The sequence below is a fragment of the Dasypus novemcinctus genome, chromosome X (assembly GCF_030445035.2).
Source record: "Dasypus novemcinctus isolate mDasNov1 chromosome X, mDasNov1.1.hap2, whole genome shotgun sequence".
Classification (NCBI taxonomy): Eukaryota; Metazoa; Chordata; class Mammalia; order Cingulata; family Dasypodidae; genus Dasypus; species Dasypus novemcinctus.
In genome coordinates, this window is record NC_080704.1 from 15571484 (window position 1) to 15595225 (window position 23742).

Here is a 23742-nt window from a genome sequence, read left to right on the forward strand (position 1 = left end):
TCAAGTCAGGCAACAAATAATTTTACACACACTGCTTTGCCCACAAGGCAATCGAGTATGTAGAAACTATATAGAAGTAGCCACGTCCCCCAGAGTAGCTGTTGCCAGAGACACACCTTCAAACAGAGTTTTTAGTGAGCAGTGTCCTGGGATGAATATGAGAAAATAAAGGAGCAACAACACCTGGCAGATAGTACTTTATACAGATTTCTATCAGACGTTAAAGGCAAGACCTGACTACTTGAAAAACATTGTGCACTGTCAATTTTGCATTATGATTAATTTAAAACATCAATTCTTTGTTGCCAAGGCCATTAAAGCCAATTTTTGGATGTTAGGAGAAACACAGCATGAATTTTCAGCTATTTATTAGGATCAGTACAAAGAGATGAAAGGGACCAACTATTCTCATCTCAAAGTAGTATAGCTTCTGTTTACTCTGAAAGGCAGCCCGCTCCTAAACCAAGCTTGACAACAAGAAGTTGGGTAACATCATCTCCAGTGCTAACTGTTTTCAGCCCAGAAGGCTGTGGGAGTTCCCAGAGAACCCGTGTTGGCAGGAGGCCCTGTACATAAGGTTGTTGTAACTCCGCAGGTGTAAGTCAATCGCAGTATGTCCTGATGAAAAACTGGACTTAATGGGATAGAAGGGGCTTTCATGGCATTTCAAGTCAGCAATGGCTGGTCTTCCAGACCCACTGAAGCAGACTGTGTCTCCCTGTGCTCCAGAAGTGGCATTTCATAGTGGGAAACCCTGTGAAGGGAGGATGGGGAAGGAAGAGCCTGAGAGCATCATGCTAGCATGTGCTCAATAAAGGTGGGCTGAATTAAAAGATGACTAAAACCTCAAAGATCATGCCCTGGCTGCCTTCTATCAGCCTGTGGGGCTCCAGATCAAGCCTCCTCTGATTGTGATAGATTTCAGTTAACTCACCTGGCCAAGTCTGTTCCAGTTTCAAAACCGCATTACACCATGTCATTCAACATTATAAAAATACTTATGCAATTGCTTAAGGGTCCATACATACTTTGGATTCCGCTTTTCCAGCTGGCAAAAACTCCATTTCGAAAACTGGATTATCATGATGGCCAACAATGACAAAATAGAAGCTTCCAGACATTGTCTTCAATAAATGGCTCCTGATTAAATTAAGTGAAAAAACAACACACATTTTTAGTAATCAATACTGAAGACCAGGGAAGTGGACTTGGCCCAGTGGTTAGGACGTCCGCCTACCACATGGGAGGTCCGCGGTTCAAACCCTGGGCCTCCTTGACCCGTGTGGAGTTGGCCCATGCGCAGTGCTGATGTGCACAAGGAGTGCCCTGCCACGCAGGGGTGTCCCCTGCGTAGGGAAGCCCCATGCACAAGGAGTGCACCCCGTAAGGAGAGCCACCCAGCGCGAAAGAAAGTGCAGCCTGTCCAGGGATGGCGCAGCACACACAGAGAGCTGACACAACAAGATGACGCAACAAAAAGAAACACAGATTCCCATGCCGCTGATAACAACAGAAGCGGACAAAGAAGACGACGCAGCAACTAGACACAGAGAACAGACAACTGGGGCGGGGTGGGGGGGAAGGGGAGAGAAATAAATAAATAAATAAATCTTTAAAAAAAAAATATACTGAAGACCAAAAAATGGTTAGGAACCTTCAGTTCAAAGGGCTCTGGGTACCTGGTGGAGTAAGCTGGGGAAATTTGAACTGGCCCAGTTAGGCAGTAACACTAACTTTTTGAAAGATTCATAAAGTGTAGCCAGCCAGTTAAGTACAATAAAGTATAGCAAAAGGGAAAGGAAATAATCAGTTTGTTTTAGAAAATTTCAGGAGATCCTTCTGCGGAAGCTAAATGCAAGTCCAGTTCATGTCACATATGTAGAAAGGAGAGATACCGTATCATTTATCTGTAGATTGTGTGCTGTATTTGTCTTCTTCCTACCTAAGTATATATGCTACAAGTCTATAAGTTTCAGCAAATTGAGTATGCATTATATGCTTCCTCATACACCAATGCATAAGGAAGAAAAAAAAATTGTATTGTAGAAAAGATGGAAGAAATAATAACCTAAGAAGGAAGACATTCTGAGGTATTAAGAGATCTTGAAGCTAGTGTAAACAGGTTGGCTGAAGAAATGAAACTAAGAGAAAGTGGGGGGGAAATCAGTGATTCCATGGCTTTTGCCACAGATAATTGACATCGGATGGATGAAAGAAAGGCAGGCAGGCAGGCAGGCATTACGAACGTATGTATTTTTAGCACAAGGGCTTTGGAGTTTGGAGTTAGACAGAGCTAGGTTCAAGTCTAGCTCTGTCACCTGTCAGCAATATGACCACAGTCAAGGTCCTTAATCTCCCAATATATCTTTCCTCATCTGTAAAATGGAGATAATAACTGCAGCTACCTTAATGGTGTCCTTAGGAGGATTACACTAGCCAATGCACGTAAAGCACCTGGCAACATCGGGCTCTTAATAAATGTTCAATAAATGCTATCTAGAATAACATATTTGAACATACACACAAAGGATGTGGTGACTAGTAACTCCTCAATGTGGGGCAGAAATGGGCCTGAGATTCTCCTGGAACAGATATCTGAGGAGTATTAGAGCCCAAGACACATTGAGCCTCAGTGGCCACTTCTATTGGTTCACATAAAACATGCAGTAAAATTGGAAGAAATCTGAAATGTATTTCCTAACGAATTAATAAACATTGTACAGGAAATCTGAACACAGCTGGCACTTTTAACTCAAACTGGAAGGCTATGACTTTGGAAGAAAAAGGCAGAAAGGAAACTCTTTTGGCAAGGATTTAAAATGTCATTGGGGGGCAGGCCATAGCCTGCAGGCCAAATCTGGCCTCATCCATCCTTTGCTGTATTGTCTGTGGCTGCTGTTGTGCCATGACAACAGACTTGAGCAGCTGCGACAGAGACCATCTGGACTGTTACAGAAAAAGTCTGCCAACTCGTTTTAGGGGAAAAAAATAGAAAAACGTCCGAATAGTAAAAGTGGATAACAAACTGGAATGATACAAAAGCTATGCAAAGTTGGGGGAATTGGCAATTCTAAAGAGAAAGTGAAGAGAAGAGGGTTGGAAACTTGACATTTCAACAAAGTGAACAATGGTGTCACTAATGCGTACTGGAACAGGTTTCATAGCTGGAGTTTGGCAAGGGAAGGGCTTATTTTCTTCGGCACAAACATTTTAGAGGCAGTAGCAGCAGAAAAAGAATTATATAAGGAAAACAATATCCCTACACACAAATATTTAAGAAGCAAAAGAAGAAAATATATAAGGAAGATAACCTCACTCCCCTATATATATATAAGGAAGATAACCTCACTCCCCTTCACCCAATACACACACCTCTATATGGAAATCCATGAATGGGAGATAAGCACAGTGCTAAGTACAGGGAGAAGATAAACAGAAAGGGAATTGAACAAAATACTGTCTAAAGGATATAATGCAAACTACTAAGCTGGATGGAAGATGAGACAGTGCTTTCTTTATATACATTTCTTTATATTCAGTCCTTAACTTGAGCTGCCAATAATTTGATTTCACAAACAGCTGAGGAAACAGGAAGAGATGTTATTCTCTATTTAATTCTGACAAAAAATAACAGAGAGGTGAAGTGGAAAAAATAGAAACCTTTTAAGAAAATGACTTATCTCAGGAAGGGAATGCCTACAACCATTTGACAAGTACTTGAGGGCTCACTATGTGCTAGGTACTGGACAGAGGTCAGGCATATTCTAGAATTCAGTGCTGTCCAATACATTGAACTGTGGTGATGGAAATGTTCTATACCTGTGTTGTCCAATATGGTAGCCACTAGTGGTTAGAGGGCATTTGAAATGTGGTCTGTGTGCCTGTGGAATTGACTTTTTAATTTCATTTACTTCTGATTAATTTTCATTTTAATAGCCACCTGTGGCTAGTGGCTACTGTATTCATTAATGCAACTCTTTTTTTTTTTTTAAGATTTATTTATTTATTTAATTTCCCCCCCTCCCCCGATTGTCTGTTCTTTGTGTCTATTTGCTGCGTCTTGTTTCTTTGTCCGCTTCTGTTGTCGTCAGCGGCATGGGAAGTGTGGGCGGCGCCATTCCTGGGCAGGCTGCACTTTCTTTTCACGCTGGGCGCCTTTCCTCACGGGCGCACTCCTTGTGCGTGGGGCTCCCCACGCGGGGGACACCCTTGCGTGGCACGGCACTCCTTGCGCGCATCAGCACTGCGCATGGCCAGCTCCACATGGGTCAAGGAGGCCCGGGGTTTGAACCGCGGACCTCCCATTAATGCAACTCTTGATCAATGATTCCAAACTTTTTTTAAAGTTCTACAGCCTTCTCTACCCTCCCTCCATCCATCTAGCAAGTATTACTTAGAAATCCAATAAGTAATACAAAGAGAAGGAACTACTGTGGTTAAAGTGCCTGTGTTTGCGAGTGTGTGTGTTATGTATCTGATCAATTTTCCCATCATCTTAAATAGGGGCCCCTAAAGCATCTCCAACACTAGGTCTAGAGGTGTTTAGGAGGTAGCTACATAGAACAGAACTTGGCAAAACATTCAAATGGGGAATTGAGAAAGAGAGTAAAATCTAGGATAGCTTCTAAATGTCTGGCTGAGGTGATCAAGCAAGAGTATCAAGATGAAAATGCCAAGATAGGAAAGAAGAAAGGGAAGAAGAGGGATGGAAACGAATGCCAATTTTAAACATGTGTGGTAGGCAGAATAATGGCCTCCCCAAAGATGTTCACGTCCTAATCTCTGGATCTGTCAGGGTCCTTAGTCAAGGGCAATTAAGGTTGTAGATGTTAGATGACCTTAGAATAGGGAGATGATCTGGGTGGGCCCAATGTAATTACAAGGGTCCTTAAACGTGGAAGAGGGAGGCAGAAGAGGCGAGTCAGGGGGAGATGTGACTGTGGAAGGTGGTCAGAGAGATGCGACGAGGCTTGCTGTGAAGATGGGGGGGGTGGGGGCACAGGCCAAGGAAAGTGGATGGCCCCCAGAAGCTGGAAAAGGCAAGAAAACAGATTCTTTCCTAGAGTCTCCAGAAAGGAACATGGCCCTGCCAACACCTTGACTTTAGAACTTTTGACCTCCCGAACTGTAAGATAATGAATTTGTGTTGTTTTTAGGCCACCAAGTTTGTAGGAATTTGTATGGCAGCAGTAGGAAACTAACACACGTGTCAAAGCTGAAAAACCTGTGGGGATGAGAAAAAAGGAAGGAAATACTCAAAGAAGTGTCAGAAAACAGGTAGAAACAACATTCTGTGAGGACAAAAGGGAGTTTATTTATCATGAGACAAGGGCTTCAAAGCCTTGTGGAAGAGGTGGTGCAGTGGTACTCTAGAATGTATTTGCCAGGTGCAGTGAATGTGCCGCGTTGATGGAAGAGGTTGTTGATGTGGGAGGGGAGGGGTGGGGTGGGTGAGGTGGGGGGTGTATGGGGACCTCATATTTTTTGAATATAACATTTAAAAGAAAATGAAGAAAAAATAAAAATAAAATTAACATAAGATATCTGAAAAAAAAAAAAGAAGCTATCTAGAGCAGGGGTGCTTAATAAGGGGTCTGTAAGCTTGAACTGAAATTCAAAAAATCATTATTTTTGGGAGCAGATGTGGCTCAAGCAGTCGAGTATTTGCCTCCCGCATGGGAGGTCCCAGGTTTAGTTTACCTGTGCCTCCTAAAGAAAAAACAGACAACAAGCAAACAGAGGAGGGAGTCCTTGGTGGTGGTGGTGGGGGGGGATGAAACATTCTTGTGGGGACATGTTGGTGTGGGTGTGATATAGTCATTAAATAATGTACAGTACAGTGTGGACTTTGTAAGGGATCCGTGATTTTCATCTGACTGGGAAAGGGGTCTGTGGAATAAAAAAGGTTAAGAAACCCTGATCTAGAGCAATTTCCAGAAGTGAGTATAGAAAAGAGCTGGGCTGGGTTTTTGTCGGCAGGTGCCCCAATACCTAATACAAAGCCTGGGACATAATAGGTGCTCAATGCCTACAGAATGGCTCTAGGGGTGGGGTGGGAATGTGCAGTTTGGACAGTGTCAGGGTGGTGCTGGAATGCAGGAATGAGGGAGGCATCGTGGGATTAACCAGACTTAACAAGAGAAGAATCTCTGAAAGCTCCAGTGGGGAGGCCCTAGGCATCTTGGAGGCCTGCTGATACTGGTATTTTAGTGGGTGTTCAGGTGGTTGCCAGCATGTTTGTGACAAGTTGCTGAAGCTGTTAAGGTATCTATGGAGACATCCTCTATTACAAGGGACAAGAGGGGAGCCGTGACTCTCACTTGTGGTGAAAACAGCCACTGTCCCTGAAGGCTAGGGGGATGCAGGTTTCTTTTGAGAGGCAGGCAACTAAAGAAATCAGTGTGGTGATACAGGGAGCACTGTGACGACCTGAAAGTTAAAGAGAATGTGCATGTGATGTAAGAAATAGGATAGTGACCGCAACGAACACAAAAATGGGACCAGAAATCTGCAAGGATAGCACCAGAAAGGCAAAAGTCCAAAATAAGCTGAAGTATGTGAAACATATTAAGAAAAACAGAAAGCCTTTTTAGGTTGCAATTAGTAAAAAGCAGAGGAACAAAGGTCAACTGTTTTAGCATCTGGTGTACACTCAAATAACAGAGGACGCAGAACTGTGCAACTTTAATTTTCTCTGTCAAAGAGAATGCTTTTCAAATAGCAAGTATAGAAGAAACAAGGTTAGGCAGCTATGAACCTCAAGATATTAAGAACATATGTAGGCATTTCAATAAATCCAAGTCTTCCAGTCACAGCAAATGATTTCTCTTGGATTAACAAATGTGACTGTATTAACTACTGTAGGTGCTGGTGTGTATGCGGGGAGAGGCTCTAGACTACGGAGTGCTCTGGAAACAAGATGAGATAACTGAAGGAATTGAGGATGTTTGAGAGGGAAAAAAGACCTTTTTTTTGGTGAGTGGAGGTACAGCACAATACAATCTTTAAATATGATACACTGTCTAATGGAAAAGGGATTTGGCTAGGGGTGGCAAATGGGCTTCCCCTTATGAGCTAATTCTAATCAAATGGTAGAGACTGCCAAAAGCCAGTGCTGAGAAAGATTCTGAGACTTAAGTGCTATGAGCGGGAAAGACTGCTGTGATCAATTTTTAACATCTGCAATAGGTCTGGGAGGCAGCAGCGCCTAGGCAAGAGCCAAGTATTTGCTATCTCTGGATTGGCCAGACTTATTCCAAACTGCTGCCTAGGCCAAATCTAGGAATGATCATGTGAAGTTTCAAGGAAAAACACTGGTTCAGTGTACTTGAGAACAGGACAATTAAAGAACCATACAACTGTCTTGGGGGATGGCTAACCCTGCCCACCTCCTCCCACCACCAATGTGTGAGGGGAGGCTGAAGACCGCCAGTTCCAGTGGCAGAGAGGGAGGATGAATGCAAGTCACTTACAACTCTGAAGTATTTTAAGTTGCAGGCCAATGCAAGACAAAACTCACAGGCTCCAGTTGCACGGCCAATCCATTTTTAGAGCAAATCGCTTTACATCCTCTACAGAGGAACTTCTAGAAACCTGCTTTGTGCTCCTGACAGCAGAGGCCTGGGACTGCAGCACAGACTAGTGTGGCACAGAACAGGTCTACTGCGATGGGTGCAGCAGTATGAATACTTTTACTGTTTCTCTAATGAGAAAGTTCCCTACCAATATAATAAACAAGGCCCCTGCCCTGAAGCGGAGGTTATGCTACCTTTGTAGAATATTTCATATTCATTTCATTTCTATTCAACTTGGGGACCAAAGTCAGGGTGGGCTCAAAGCTTTTTATTTCTTAACAGTGCACAAGTGATTGTACTTTTTAACAACACCTACCACATATTAATACCTTTTTAAGAGCACTGTTTTCATCAGTTCACTGTTGTTCTCTGAAGCCTTAATGCTTCTCACCAACAGGATCATGTACTGGTGGTATTCAAAACTTGGTCCCACTTCACTCCAAATTCCCCAACTTTATTGCTCCACCTCTGCTAGAGCTGACAGGTCTACTTATTTTTTCTCTCAAACTCATTCTGACCGGGTCCATCCAGAGCCAGTTTTCTCTTCATGCTGGAATGCTTTCCCTGACTCTGGGTGTGCAGACCTCTAGCTCTCTTCAAAGTCCATCCTCTACCATAATTATTTCCCAACACCAACCTTCAGTATTCTTCCACCTTCTACTACGTCCTGTCACTGCACCGCCAGGGATCAAAATTCCTGGTACTCTTTCTTTTTCAGGGCTGTGCACAAGGCAGACACTGACCCAACTCTGTCCTCGTAAAACTTAGATATCTTATATCCATTGCACAGCACTCTGGAGTTAGGCCAGATTTCTCACTGCCCCGAGAGGGTTCTGAATTGTTCCTCTATTTGCTCATCGGCCCCCCCCCCCCCCCCGCCGCAATGCTTTTCTGGCCCACCATCCAAGTGCTACCCTAAGTCACACTTTATAGAGAAGTCCCTGAGCACTTCCATTTCAACCAGCTCTCCTTTTTCAAAATTCTTTACCCAGTCTACAAAGCATCTTCATCGTTATCCAATTCACTGGCTGTCGTATTTGCAATGCTTCTCGTGAGACCGATTCCTTTTCTAGGCAGTGGATGGAAACATCTTGGGGACCCGGCTCGCCTCTCTTTATCTTCCTCGTCGCACGCACAACGGCGGGCACTCAACACACCCGGGGGGCTCCCGGCACCTAGTGAGATGCTGCTACACAGCCTCCCACGCTCAGGACAGCCCCGACAACAAAACCGTGTCGGGCTCCAAGTGTCAATAGTGCCGCGGCTGCGAAAGCCCGGGGTCGCCGAATAACCCAGAGAAAGGAAGACGGGCAAAGGCCCCGAGCTTGCGGGCGTCTGCAGGTCGAAACGCGGCGGGGATGGGTCCGGAGGCCTGGGACGGGGTCAGCCGGCCAGGGCAAGATGGAGGGAGCGGGCCGGCCCCCCTAGGGCGCCCGACGCCCCCTGCCTGCCCCACTCAGCGCCTTCCCTTACCTACGGCGAGACTGGAACAACGCAGACGCCGCGCTAATTCCCGCGAACGGCGGCGCCGCTCCACAGCTGCAGCCGGGTCCCCGGAGCAGTCCCCGCGAGACTCAACGGTTGCCTTCTCGCGAGAGGCGGGCGGACGCCGCAGCCGGGCGCATGCGCAGTAGCCTCCCGGCGCCGGCGCCTTTGTTTGGCGTACGTCAGGAGGAGCGGTCTGGACTCGCAGCTGGGAGAAGTCGCGGCCCTGGCTCCCTCCCCTTCTTCTGACTCCTCTCTCCCGGTCCCCGCCTTTCACCCGCCTCGGAACGCGGCGCCGGGGTCGAGATCCACACCGCCGTCGCCCCGGCAGCCGCCGAGCGAGGAAGTGCGCGTCCCGGCCCGAGTTCCTCCTTGGGGGTGCGGGCTGGAGGGTTGAGCCCCGCAGGACAGAGGCCTCTGAGGGCGGATCGGGCCGGGCTGCCGTGGGAAACGCACATACCTGATGGCTCAGGTAGCTCCCACCGCCCTTGCTTGGGACACCCGCTGAAACAAATGAAGCCTCGGGCTGGCGGGCGTTAACGCTCCTTCCCCAGCTGCGCCGCTTCCGGCTCTCTGGGGGCCACGGGTCGGCTCTAGAAATTCACGTCCCCCCCTCCAGCCAGGTAACCCGTGACGCCTTTTTGTCTTCCAGTCTAACATGTCCCCCAAGTCTGACGTTTTGAGTCAAGATGAACTGCGCAAAAGACTGTACAAGACGTTTAAGGATCGGGGTATACTGGACACGCTCAAGGTATCAGATTTAGGGATATCAGTTCACAGAACTTTTACAAGTGTTACTTGTACCCACCGGGAGGCTTCGTTTAAATTCAGCCGGTCCTTAGGCCCTAAAAACAGAATATGTAGGTTGTATTGGTGAATTGCCTGTTTATGTTCCTGTGTAACTGTATCCCGGCAGGATAAAGTCTCTTGAAAATGGTTTGAAGAGATTGAGTCTCTAAAAGAGCAGTTCACATAATCTGTTGAATCAAGATAGGAGGGGGTGAGATTTACAAAATGAACATATTTTAGCAAGGTTAGACTTGTTTTGTAAATCTGACTTACACGTTACTAAATAAGTGTTTTTCCTTTTTTGTCTTTATTTTTTTAATGTTACATTAAAAAAATATGAGGTCCCCATATACCCCCCACCTCCCTCACCCCACTCCTCCCCCCATAACAACAACCTCCTCCCTCATTATGAGACATTCATTGCATTTGGTGAATACATCTCTGAGCACCGCCTCACCCCATGGTCAATGGTACACACCATAGCCCACACTCTCCCACAGTCCACCCAGCAGGCCATGGGAGGACGTAACTGTCCCTGCAGCACCACCCAGGACAACTCCTTTTGCATGAAGAAGGATATTGACACCATATAGAAAGCATTAAGTGTGCTATTGAACTGTAGAAAGAATAGTTTGAGGAATGAGAAATTCTTTAAAATATATTGAAATATTTAATTTAGTACACTTTATATATGGAGTAACAGCAACGAGTAGGGTTGGTGCAAACGTTTTTTCATTACTGTATATATTTTCAAAAGTGTATTTTTTACTTAAAACGGGAAACAAAGTATGCTTGATTCCCACCCACCACCACTCCTAACACAAACACATCGTTTTTGTACCTTAAAACAAAACAACTCAGACTCATCTGGAAAATATAGAAAAGCATAAAATCATCTCTGATATAACCCCAAATGGGCATACATTTTTTTATATATATATACTTGTATCCTATTTTTTAAATTTAATATTATGTGGTGAGCATTTTCTTGTAACATTAAAAGATTATTTTTTTTAAAGATTTATTTAGTTGTGTATAAATAAATAACTAAATAAATAACTCCATTTGGGCCAGCATTCCATGTGGGCCAGCTTGCCTTCACCAGGAGGCCCTAGGGATCAAACCCTGGACCTCCTATGTGGTAGACGGAAGCCCAATTGCTTGAGCCACATCTGCATCTGTAAAAGATTCTTGAAATCTTCATTTTCAGTGGTAGCAGGCTCATCTTTGGATGTATGGGTAATTTATGTAGGAATCCCCTGTGGCATGTTTAGGTTGTACCCAGGTCTGTACATAACCTTCAATTGTATCGCTCAGTTTTTGCTTAGATTAAATGGCATCACTGCGTCAGTTTTAGGCATTTTAGGCTCTTGGTATATGCATTGTTCTGGAATGATTGTTATAGTTGCTGTTCCCCCAGCAGTTTGAGAGTGCTTGTCTCACTGCGGCTTCTCCAAAATTATTGTCATTACATACTTTAAGCTAAGTTTGGAAAAAAACCTTATTTTAATATTCATTTATTTGCTGATTAATGAAATTGCACCTGTGAATTTTTGGCCATTTGAGTATTCCTTGCCCATGTTTTTTCTAGGATGTTGTTGTTTTTCTTAATTTATAAGAGCTCTTTTAAATAGGAAGCTTTACTTTCATTCCATTTTTCTGCAGCACTCTATCTTGGTGTTTGATTTTGATTTGACTTAAAAATATTGATATGTTACATTTTTATATGGTCAAATTTATGAGTTTTCTTTTCTTTTTCGTTCTCAGTTCTCCACTAAGAGAATATGTACTTTTTAAGTTTTTAAAAAGGCTTCGTTTTGTGTGTGTGGTTAACTCCTTAACCCACCTGGAATTAATTGTGGTGTATGGTATAATTGCTTTAGTCCATTTTCTTATGTTGAGCAGTCTTTGTTTTCCTGAGCATAACATGTTTTCTTTTACTGCATTCTGGATTACATTTGATAGTATTTTACTTTGCATCTGTAGTCAAAGTTGATATCGGTCAATCCCTTTTTGGCTATCCTTGTTTGGCCTTGGTATCAGGATTATGGTAGCCTCATTCACTTTACAGCTACAGCATGACCTAGGAGGAAAACTGTTTCCTGTTAATTTTGCAGCTGATATTTTTAGGTTATGTTATCCCAGCCTGATCAGTGGCAGGGAAGGAAAGATATTTACTTTCCCTGTTCAAGCAGTTTATTGCAGTTTTTTGGGGTGTGTGTGTATGTGCCATGTATGACCTATTTCACATTCTGTTTGGATGCTGGAAGATAGTTTGTATGTATAGTTACGTGCCAAATCATGTAGGTATCTTACTACATGAAGTTTATCAAATCTTTTTTAGTTTGGGTGAACTTAATCTGTCAGTTTTTGAAAGAGGTATGTTGAAGACCCACAAGTCTCCCCACCCCACTCCCCTTTCATGCAACTATTTTATTTTTATCTTAGGAAAGTTGCAAAGTTTAATTCTGAATAGATTTCTTTCTTTGCATCAGCTGCAGGAAAGCCCCAAGCCAGTTTTGCAAGTCTTTCTAGCAAGTACTGGATGGCAGGTTTTTTGTGTTTGTAAAGATGGGAATTTACCTATATGTCATCTCATTTTTTCCTGCTCTTGTTTTCCTTACACCCTATTTGTATCATTCATTTAAATATTTCATCCTATTTTAGTACTCATTTGAAGACACCCTAAATCTCTTTATTAGTTAAGCTGGGTCTAAAAATATCCCTTCTTCAGTATGTTACAAATCTAAACCACCTCTGTTTTACTGATGGAGAATGCTGTAGTTGTAGTTACATTTTTTTTATTGTTTCAATTACTGAATTGTATTAGATAAGGGCGAGCTTATATATTCAGTTCAGTGTGAATTTCTTTTAATATAGGGTTTTAGATGTATGAGTCATCCTATTCTATATTGGTAATTAGATACTAGTCTAATTTCTACTTAAAGAGTAAAAGAAAGAGGTATAACAAGAACTCCATTTGTGCTTGTGTTCTGTTAGTAGGAACTCATTAGGTATTATTTACTGCTGAATCCCATGAATCTGCAACATACTTTTGAAAGTTCACCCCAGGGGAGTGGATATAGCTCAAGTGGTTGAGCACCTGCTTACCACATATAAGTTCTCTGGTTCAATCCTTGGCCCCAATATCTAAAAAAAAAAGCTCTGCCCAATTGTAAGTTTCCAAATTATATGCAAAAATGCAAATATATCAAAAAATATCCAAAAGGCTGATTAATATAGGACATTTATTTAAAACTCCAACAAATAATAACACTAATGTGACTTTGTAACCTTGAGATGTCTACTCTGAGTCTTAATTTCCTCATTTATAAAGTGTGGAGAAAATAATTGTATTTCAGTGTTTTGAGATATAAATACTGTATGTGAAAGTACATCTTAGGGTTCACTCATTTCTCTCTTGTATATGTTATTTCCCTTTTGGGAACCCAGTTTTATTTTGTGCAGTATACTCATTAGCCTGGTTTGACCCAATATTATTTTCATATCCTCCAACAATCTATAGCGATGTGATGAAGTGGCAGAATTTTCTCCTACATTTGATACCCTGATCATAAACTGCTAATGTAGGCTTGTAGAAAATGAAGTTAGAGTCTAAAAGGGTTCTGGCTAATTATCAGTTCTCTTGGAAGCAGGTGAAAGAAAGCTTCTTCCAGAGCCTACTGGGCTGCTTGTCTCAGGGTTAAGACAAAGTGTGCAGGGGAATATTCCTGACTTGGGCATGGATCTAGAGCCATTCTGGAAACAAAAGGAAGGATTCTAATTTATGTGACAAATGTGTGTATCCCTATAAAACTTTTTTTTTTTTTTGAGCTAGACCCAACTCAGAAACCAGCTGATTCATCAATTGATGCACCCCGTTTTGAGTGGACAACTGCAACCTCAGTCCATTCCAGTGGAAGGGAGTGGCCTCTTAATAGGCGCTTCCAACTGTCTAGTGGCAGATCACCTGCAAAGATGTGGCTATGAGTATTCACTTTCTGTTTTCTTTCCGGAAAGTGGTTTGGCAAAAGAAGAGGTAAAGTCTTCTCTTTTCTGTTTTTGAATTTTCACAGTTTCTTCCTCTGATTATTGTAAAGTGCTACATCATAACTTAAGTACTCTTTGACTAGCTAGTTCCATTTCTGGCTTTGAATTTACATCATACCTGCACATATATATTTGGTATATAATGCAACAAATGAGTAGTAAATCTGATTATTATTTATTCCTCAGTATCTCAATTAGTCTTTTGTCAGATAGCAACATATAAAATCACTAAATATTTCAGCACTAGAATTGATTGTACATTCCATGCAGTCTAAGACTCCTAGCTGCCATTTATATCGAATGTCTGCTGGGCTCTGGGCATTGCAAGTCACTCTGCAGGTGTTCTCTGTATTACAAGTGAGGAACCAGACTTTCCAGAGGGGAAATGATTTGTCCAGGGTCACATAACTTGTATGTGGGAGACAGGGCAGTAGACCTAGATCTCTGCTTTGATCCTTTTACTATGCTACAGTCTCTTCAGCTATTTCTTTTCTTGGTAACTACATATGAGAAGTGAGAGATAATCTGTAATATTCTCAGATATTTTGTTTATGTCTCAGGTATTTTATGTTTTACTGTTTTCCTCATTATTTTAACTTTATTTCTCCACTATTGCTGTTGAACATATTGTCACGCTTTGTTATTTTAAAGGCAGTTATAGCAAAATTTCCCTATGCGTTTACTCTTTTATTTCATCCATAATTGTCCAAAAGATCTTTAATGACAAAATGTTTATTCATCAACATTAGGAATTCTTTTTTGGTTCATCAATCTCTAAGTTTCCAATTACATTTCACAGTTTGCTTATTTTATGAGTAGCAGTCAATTAGATATTTATTATGGCAATAATTAATCTGGCTCACACATTTAAGATTTCCCGTGTATATGAAATGCCACGCAGAGTGTTTTCTTTAAAGAAAAACCAATTGGAAACAAATCATGTGAGTGTTCTCAGGGTAGATAAAGTAAATGATGCACACTGTAGTAGAAATATGTGTGCAGGATACTACCTAAAATGTCTGCTAAAAAATATTTTAGGCAACACTTCATTCATCGATAGTGTAAAGACAGAAAAGATTGATAATTTTTAGAGTAAAAGTTTGGTTAATTTACATTTTGAAACAGTAAGTGCTTTTAAAAATTCACATATTTTTAATGTGAAAGAACCTGGAATTTGCTCATGTATTCATTGGTTTGTCATATATTTGAATGTTTGTCATCTTTAAAGCATTCACCATTTCTGTCATTTCTGTTAGGCATATCATCTTCATGAAGTATTTGGAGGTTTATTCTGTGATCCAGAAAAATATTTTAGCCTTTTGGCTTCAATATATGTATTATAATTTATTTAACCATATAAGAAAGAGCTTCAATTTGGCATTATTAGCATAGTTAAAATATTTATTTACTCTGAAACATGATTGCTAATCTCATATTCAGAAACATACCTTAATTTATCATTTAAACATCCACATAAAAATAGATCTACTTAATTAGGCCCTTTGCTTTTTTTCAGGTGTTTACTATGCAGGATCTATTACAACTCATTAACATCAACCCCAAATCCAGTCTCTACAAATCACTGGTAGGATTGTTTAATGTTAATAACTTGCTTTGGTTTGTTTAGTTATAACTGAATAGTTGAGTAAAGGTAAAATATTTTCTCTTACCAGGTTTCACGATTTGATAAAGAAAACCAAAAAGGTAGGAGCCTTCGTCTTTGTAGGGAATAGCAACATTTTTGTCATGTCCTTTTTCCTATAAAAGTAAGAAACTAATACTTTTTAGGGGAAAAAGTAGGGAGTTTAATTTGAATCAAGTAATTTGATTTTCCCTTGGTATTAATATCTACCTTTTAAATAAATGGAACAAGTCATTCTTCTGTTGTTCTGACAATGTAGATTGTTTCTCCCAAATTTCCATCTTTTTAATTACTCTTACATACTCAAATAAGAAAACTGCATGCAATATCAGGAGCCTTGCAGACAGATTAAAAGAAATGAGGAAAGTGCTACATTTATCGCTTGGTTTCAGTAAGGAATCTGACAGTTTCTCATAATATTCTTTCAAGTAGAATTAAAGAAATTGGGAGTAGATTATATGCAGTTTTAATGGTTCTCTGAAACAAAACTGTCATGCAATTTAGCACTATCAGCCTTAGGAGAGATCCTTAATATATTAGAGATAACTAGTATTCAGAATGAAGGATAGAATTGCTGGGAAGACCACCCTTAGGAAATCTCTATGCTGAACGATGGATCCCACAGTTTAGGAGCCATACTAGAACAAGGACAGGTGAAGGTAAACAGGATTGTGAGGAGTGAATTCTAGCATAATCCATGCGTTTTGTCTCTGGCACCAAGCATATGGATTGGCACAGTGTTGAGGAAGAAAAGGGGAAGAGTATTGAAAGAGGTAATTGCATCTTTACGGGAAGTTCTAGAATGGGCTTAGACATGAAAGGACAAATATTCTTACACTGATAATTCAGAGAATAAAGAGAGCTGTGAGTTAAAATACATAAATAAAAATACCCACTGTTGGAATAGTTCCACTAATTAATTAATTAATGATGTATAGGCCAAGTAGTTTTGAATTCCAGGTATTCCCCTCAAGTATAATTTATAGCGTATTATCCTGTTTAATATATACATTTATCTTTATTTCTATCTTATAGTATTGTTATTACTTTTTAATTTCTTAAGTGTTTATTCGGGCCTGATAAATTCCCTTAATTTTGGCCTTGATAATAAGCTTTTATAGAATCCATACCTACCGGGGGTGCCAGATCCTGGGTGAGACTTGATGATGGACTTTGTAGCTTGAACACAGGCAGATAACTTGCCTTTAATGCTTGGTCATTCTTTATGACCTTCAATAAACTGTGACATTATGTAACGGTTGTTTCAGGTTGGTTTGTTACTAGATTTTGTTTGTTGCTAGTGCTGCTGCCATTCCCACTAGAATAGTCATTCATTCACAACAAATTCAGCAAACATTGGAGTCCCTACTCTTTGCCAGCCATTAGTCTGAGACTTAATTGCAGGTCTCTTAGGAGTAAAGTTAGCAGAGGATAAGTAAATTAGATTACAGGACATTCTGGACTGCCTGCAAAATAGATCATCCATGCTGAAGTTCAGTATAATAAATGGGCCTATATGATGTACTCTGAGGCAGCACTGTCCAGTGTAATTTTCTGTGATACTGAAAATGCCTATACCTGTGCTAATATGGTATCCACTAACTACATGTGTCCGAGCACCTGAAATATGGCTAGTGTGACTGAAGAACTGAATTTTTAATTATTTAAATTTAAACAGCCACATGTGCATAGTGGCTACCATGTTGGATAGCACAGGTCTAAGGTATATAGCTGATATCTGTAGCTTAGCTGTTCTTTCAGAAGGAAATTTAATGCTTGGAGGGATATTTAAGAACTAATCCATGTGCTTACTACAGGTATTTATGTTATTCTTAAAAATCATTTTTCACCACTACACATACTCTTTAAATGCTTGTGGTTCAGAAAGATACCAGCATCCAATTAAGATCTCTGAAACTGGAAAACTATGAGTAGCAGACATGTCAGACAATCTAATGCCAGAATTTGGATAGAACTCATCCCTAACAAAACAGCTATTGTTATAAAATGATTTTTAAAAATTGGCGGCCTTCCCACATATCTGATAAGGGTTTAATATCCAAAATATTAAAATATTAAATATTAAATTAAAATTAAATATTATATTTATTTATATTTATATTAAAATAAAATTTAATATTAAATATTAAAATAAAATATTGTGGAATCCCACAACTCAACAATAAAAAGACAACCCAATTAAGAAATGGGCAAAATACTTGAATAGATACTTTTCCAAAGAGGAAATACAAATGGCCAAAAAGGCACATGAAAAGATGCTCAACATTACTAGCTATTAGGGAAATGCAAATCAAAACCACAATGAGATATCATTTCACACCTACTAGAATGACCACAATTAAAAAAAACTGAAAAACTACAAGTGTTGGGGAGGATGTGGAGAAATAGGAGCACTTACTCACTGCTGGTGGGAATGTAGAATGGTGCAGCTGCTGTGGAAGACAGTTTGGCAGTTCCTCAGGAAGTTAAGTATAGAATTGCCCTATGAACTGGCAATCCTGCTACTAGGTATATACTCAGAAGAACTGAAAGCAGCGACTCAGACATTTGCACACCGATGCTCATAGCAACATTATTCACAGTTGCCAAAAGATGGAAACAACCCAAGTGCCCCAAAACTGATGAATGGATAAACAAAATGTGTACATACATACAATGGAATATTATTCAGCTGTAAGAACAAATGAAGTCTGGATGCATGCAACAACCTGGATGACCCTTGAGGACATTATGTTGAGTGAAATAAGCCAGACCCAAAAGGACAACTATTGAATGGTCTCGCTAATACAAACAAATTATAATGAGTAAACTCATGGAGTTAAAATCTAGAGTATAGGTTACCAGGAGAGAGAATGAAGGTAGAGAAAGGGGAGCTATGCTTAATATGTGCAGAATTTTTAATAAGGTTGTTTGGAAATGTTTGGAAATGGTTAGAGGTGATGGTAGCACATTATTGTGAATGTAATGAACAATGCTGATTTATGGGTGTGATTGTGGTTGAAAGGGGAAGTTTAGGATTGTGTTTGTCACTAGAAGGGAAGCTAGAAGATGAAACCTGGGACTGTATAACCTAGGAACCCTGTTGTGGATGATGACCTTGGTTAATGATACAAATATAAAAATGTTCTTCCATGAACTCGAACAAATATACATCACTATTAGAAAGGTATAGTAATAGGGTGCTATATGGGGAAAAATACAACTAATGCAAACTATAGACTGTACTTAACAGTATTATTGTAATATTCTTTCACCATTTGTAACAAAGGTACTATGCCAATGATAAGGGTGTATGTGTAAGGGGTGTGGGATTTTTCTTTTTGCAATAAGGAAAAACATTCTAAAACTGATTGTGAGGATCACACAACTCTGTGATTATACTGACAGCCATTGATTGTATACTTTGTATGGATTGTATGGTGTATGAATAAAACAGTTTAAAAAAATTGGTGGCTTCCAACTAAGAGATTGAGACAATCAGAAAACAAGTAGGAAGATATTTTGTACCTAACTGCTCTCTGTTCCCTGACTTCAAGACCTGTGATCTTATCTTACTATACCAATACTCTGGGGGATGCTGATCTGTTGAATGGCCAAAATACTTTCCCCTGGATTCTACTCACCTATTCATCCACCTCTAATATTTCCTTTCAGGGATAAATGATTCCCAGAAAACTACTGAGCAGGAAATTTGCAGGAGGGCTCACTGGTACTGGTCCTTAGCTCTCTGGATGTCCTTCCCTGTGAGTGGCAAAGAATAGATATACAGATTAGTAGGACAGAATAGAGAGCCCAGAAACAGAGCCACATAAATACAGTCAACTGATTTTCAACAAAGGAGTAAAGGCATTTCAATGGAGAAAGTGTTGTCTTTTCAACAAATGTTGCTTGAAAAATTGGGCATGCACATGCATAAAAATGAACTTAGACACAGACCTGAGAGAAAAATTAAGTCAAACTGGACCATAGACCTAAATGTAAAATGCAAAACTATATAACTCCTGCAAGAAAATGTAGGAGAAAATCTATGTGACCTTGGGTTTGGTGGTGAGATACAACACCAAAGGCATAATCAGTGAAAGAAAAAAATAAAATCAACGTAGACTTCATTAAAATTAAAAGCTGCTGGGAAGCAGCTGTGACCCAAGTGGTTGGGCTTCTGCCTCCCACACGGGAGGTCCTGGGTTCGGTTTTCCTGTGCCTCCTGGAGAAGGTGAGCTGGTGCAACAAGATGATGCAGCAAAAGAGACACAAAGAGGAAAGACAGAGACAACAAACCAGGGAGCTGAGGTGGCTCAGGTGATTGAGTGCCTCTCGTCCGCATGAGAGGTCCTGGGTTTGGTTCCCGGTACCTCCTAAAGAGAAGAGCAGACGCAGCACACAGCGACCACAGACAACGAGGCAGTGGTGGTGGGGTAAATCTTAAAAAAAACAACAAAAGCTGCTCTTTGAAGACACTGCTAAGAGAAGGAAAAGACAAGTAGACTGGGAGAAAGTATTTGCAAACCATAAAGGACATGTATCCTAAATATACAAGGAACACTTAAAAATTAACACTAAAAAGAGCCAATTTAAAAATGGGCAAAGGATGTGAACAGATGCCTCACCAAAGAAGATATACAATGACAAGCATAGAAAAGATAATCATTTTCATGATGGAAATGAAAATTTTAAAATGAGATACCATTATACACCTATTAGCATGGCGAAATTCCAAAACACAACACCAAATGCTGGCAGGGATGTGGAGCAGCAGCAACTCATTCATTGCTGGTGGGAATGCAAAATGGTACAGCCCACTTTGGAAGATAGTCTGGCTGCTTCCAACTAAACTAAATGTAGTCTTACCATATGATCCAGCAGTTGGACTCCTCGATATTTACCCAACTGATTTGAAAATTTATTTCCACACAAAAACTTGCATATGAATGTTTATAGCAGCTTTATTCGTAATTGTCAGAAGTTGGAAGCAACCAAGATGTCCTTCATTAGATAAATGGGTAAAACAAGTATATCCATAAAATGAAATGCTGTTCCGCTAAAAGAAATGAGGTATCAGGTGACAAAAAAATCTGAATGAATCTCATGCCTGTTGTTAAGTGAAAGAAGCCAATCCAAAAAGGCTACATACCATATGAATACCATTTATAAGACTTTGGAGAAGGCAAAACTCTAGGGATGGTACACAGACTAGTTACCAGGGATTTGGAAATGGGAGGGAAGGCTTGGGTAGGTGAAGCATGGGAATTTTGTTAGGGTGGTGAAAGTATTTTTTTGTGCTGCTGTAATAGTGGGACACATGACATTTGTGAAAACCCATAAGACTGTACGGCACAAAGAGTGAACTTCAACGGATGCACATTTAAGAAGTCATGTTATCCCAGGATGGAATGTAGACTGTGACAAAACACTCACTGTAATGCAAGTATATGAAATAATGTCACTGAAGCAGGTGGAGGGGAAAGGTGCCTAGCTAACTATTATAACTTTGGGAGTGAGTGGAGACTGTAAGACTCAAGGTAAAAGGAACTGAATATAAGCACTGTACTCTAATTGCTAAAATTGGTTTCCACGGAGGTACAGGTTATAATTCTGAAATCACTATACCTGTATACTGAGATGGAGCAATAATTTAAATGGGTGGTAGGTGGTGGGAGGCAGGTTTCTCACTGATGGAGAGGGAGATTACAGATAAACAAGGAAAGGAAGCTGGAATGATGAGACAAAGAATTGCAAGAAAGCAAAAATGAAAGAATCAATTTTATATCTACATTAGAGAAAGTAAAAAAAACCCAAAAACCCAGCAGCAGTGGTACTATGAAAAATTGAGTAAGAGATTTTAATAGCAACTTGAGAAGCTCTTCCAGCATGGAGAAGGAAAGGATAAATAGAAAAATGTGCGAGAAGGTAAAGGATACAAAGACAAAGAGCTAACATATGGGTAACTGTTGCTAAAGGCAAACCGGTGCAAATAGAGCAGATTTAATAATCAAGTACTTTTTTGTAATTGGAAGAAAACTTTCCTGAGCTAAAGAAAGATTTATGTTTGTGGATTAAAAGGGGATTCTTTGATTCCAGGGAAAATCAGTGAACATTGACACATTTTTAAACTTTTAAATTACCAGAGTAAAAGATTTTAAAAGTCCTATACATGTTATGGAAGAGGAAAAAGTTGTCTCCATAGAAATTTCTGAGGGAAAATAGTTGAGATTAAGAACTTTATACTAAGGCAAATTGGATTTACTTGCAGTAGTTTCTGATCTGTCACCAGTTAGCTCATATGTAATCATTAAATAGGGGAATGATGTCTTTATCAAGGGGAAGTTGTGTTGATTTATATGCAATTCTGCTAAAATAGTAGTAATAGAATTTTTAAATCTACAGCAGAAAAGATAAAAGGCCCTTACCTTGGCTGATGCAGAAGCAGAAGCCTTTTCAACTCTGTTTTAGGAAACTAAAACTTCTAAAATAATTTGTACGCACAGGTTGTTGTTTTTTTTAATACATATTTCAAACAATTCAGAATGGTAGAAAGTGAAAGAAATACAAATTTCTACCCATGTTCTCTAATTTCCCTTTCTACTATTACAACCATCCTTAATAGTTTCTTGTTTATCCTTCCAGAAGTTTATGAATATAAAAGTCTGCTATTTAGATGTAATTAGAACACACATGTAAGTGGGATCTTATTACAGATAATGTTTTGCGACTTGCTTTTTAAAATCCACTGGTGGATTTTTCTAGAACACTGTTTTATGCAATCTGTTTATAAAGAACGTATCTAATTAGCTCTTGTTGATGAAGACTTAGTTGTTTTATTGTTTGTTTCTTGCCATTAGAAGCCGTGCCCCAAGATAGAAGTAGAATTACTAGCTTAAAGGGCATGTACATTTTGAATACATAAAACACTGACAAAATTTCCCTCCCAAGTGAACTAGTGTCCATTTCCCCACTCCTTTGTCAACACTTGGTATTAACGAAGTTTTAATGTTTGCAGTCTTATAGGGAAAATGTGGTCTTTCCATTGTAATATTAATTTGCATATATTTATGATTTTGCTCAGATTTATTTGATATTTTTCTTTCTCTTCCATGTCACTTTCCATTTTTCTGTTTTTTCTGACTGATTTGTAAGAGCTCTTTGATACTAAGAAAATTAAGTCCCCTGTCTCCATATTGTTGCAAATATTTCTTTCCCAGTGTATCATGTGTTTTGACTTATGTTATTTCATGCTATATCTAAGCTTTTTAGCTTTGTGTAGTTAGACTGATAAGAGGTTCTTCTTATTGTTTGTAGGTTTTGTTTCATACTTAGAAAGACCATGCCTCAGGAGTTATTCTTAGAAGAAAGGATCTAAAATGTAAAAATGACTGTTATAAAACCAAGATGATATAAACAATGACTGAGTAATGATTGAATGAAAAATCCTGAAACTAAATGATATTTGTTCTGTTTTTTCAGGTTTTCTCATTCAGTTTTTAAAAGAACTGACAGAATATCATCAGGCTAAAGAGAGTTGTGATATGGAAACTCAGACCGTTTCGCCATTTCCTAGCAGAGACTCTCTTGGTAATTATAGCTTTTTGCCATAATATCTGTTCTTCTGTTTTCTCTTTTTTAAAAGATTTATTTATTTATTTATCCCCCCCCCCCCCCCCCCCGGTTGTCTGTTCTCTGTGTCTGTTTGCTGCGTCTTTGTCAGCTTCTGTTGTTGTCAGAGGCATGGGAATCTGTTTCTTTTTGTTGCGTCATCTTGTGTCAGCTCTCCATGTGGGCTGTGCCATTCCTGGGCAGGCTGCACTTTCTTTCGCGCTGGGCGGCTCACCTTACGGAGCGCAATCCTTGCGCGTGGGGCTCCCCTACGCGGGGGGGGGGGACACCCCCGTGGCAGGGCACTCCTTGCGCGCATCAGCACTGTGCGTGGGCCAGCTCCACACGGGTCGAGGAGGCCCGGGGTTTGAACCACGGACCTCCCATGTGGTAGACGGACTCCCTAACCACTGGGCAATGTCCGCTGCCTCTGTTTTCTTTTTGAATGAAGGAAATTATTTGATTTACCCTTGAACTGGAGGGATACAACCTGCAGCTTGCAAGGGAATTCCTTTCTCTAAAATTGTAATGCAGGAATTGCTCTCCAGTGTAGCTTTTTATCCTCATGAATGCTAGGGCTAAATTTCCCAA

The 23742-nt window shown here is 40.2% G+C and overlaps 1 protein-coding gene across 3 annotated transcripts in view; it reads left to right on the forward strand.

Moving 5' to 3' along the window:
• Positions 1-9216: 9216 nt before the first annotated feature.
• Positions 9217-23742, forward strand: part of OFD1 (OFD1 centriole and centriolar satellite protein) — a 41466-nt gene continuing 26940 nt past the window's right edge. For 2 of the 3 annotated variants that reach the window (XM_012525392.3, XM_058291408.2), the window contains exons 1-6: positions 9224-9531; positions 9712-9810; positions 13687-13887; positions 15415-15483; positions 15572-15602; positions 23023-23130. In XM_012525392.3, coding sequence (XP_012380846.2) covers positions 9523-9531; positions 9712-9810; positions 13687-13887; positions 15415-15483; positions 15572-15602; positions 23023-23130 — 517 coding nt within the window. In that variant the 5' untranslated portion in view covers positions 9224-9522. Of the gene's footprint in view, positions 9532-9711; positions 9811-13686; positions 13888-15414; positions 15484-15571; positions 15603-23022; positions 23131-23742 lie in introns of all 3 variants that reach the window. The other variant, XM_071213118.1, reaches the window with a different exon arrangement.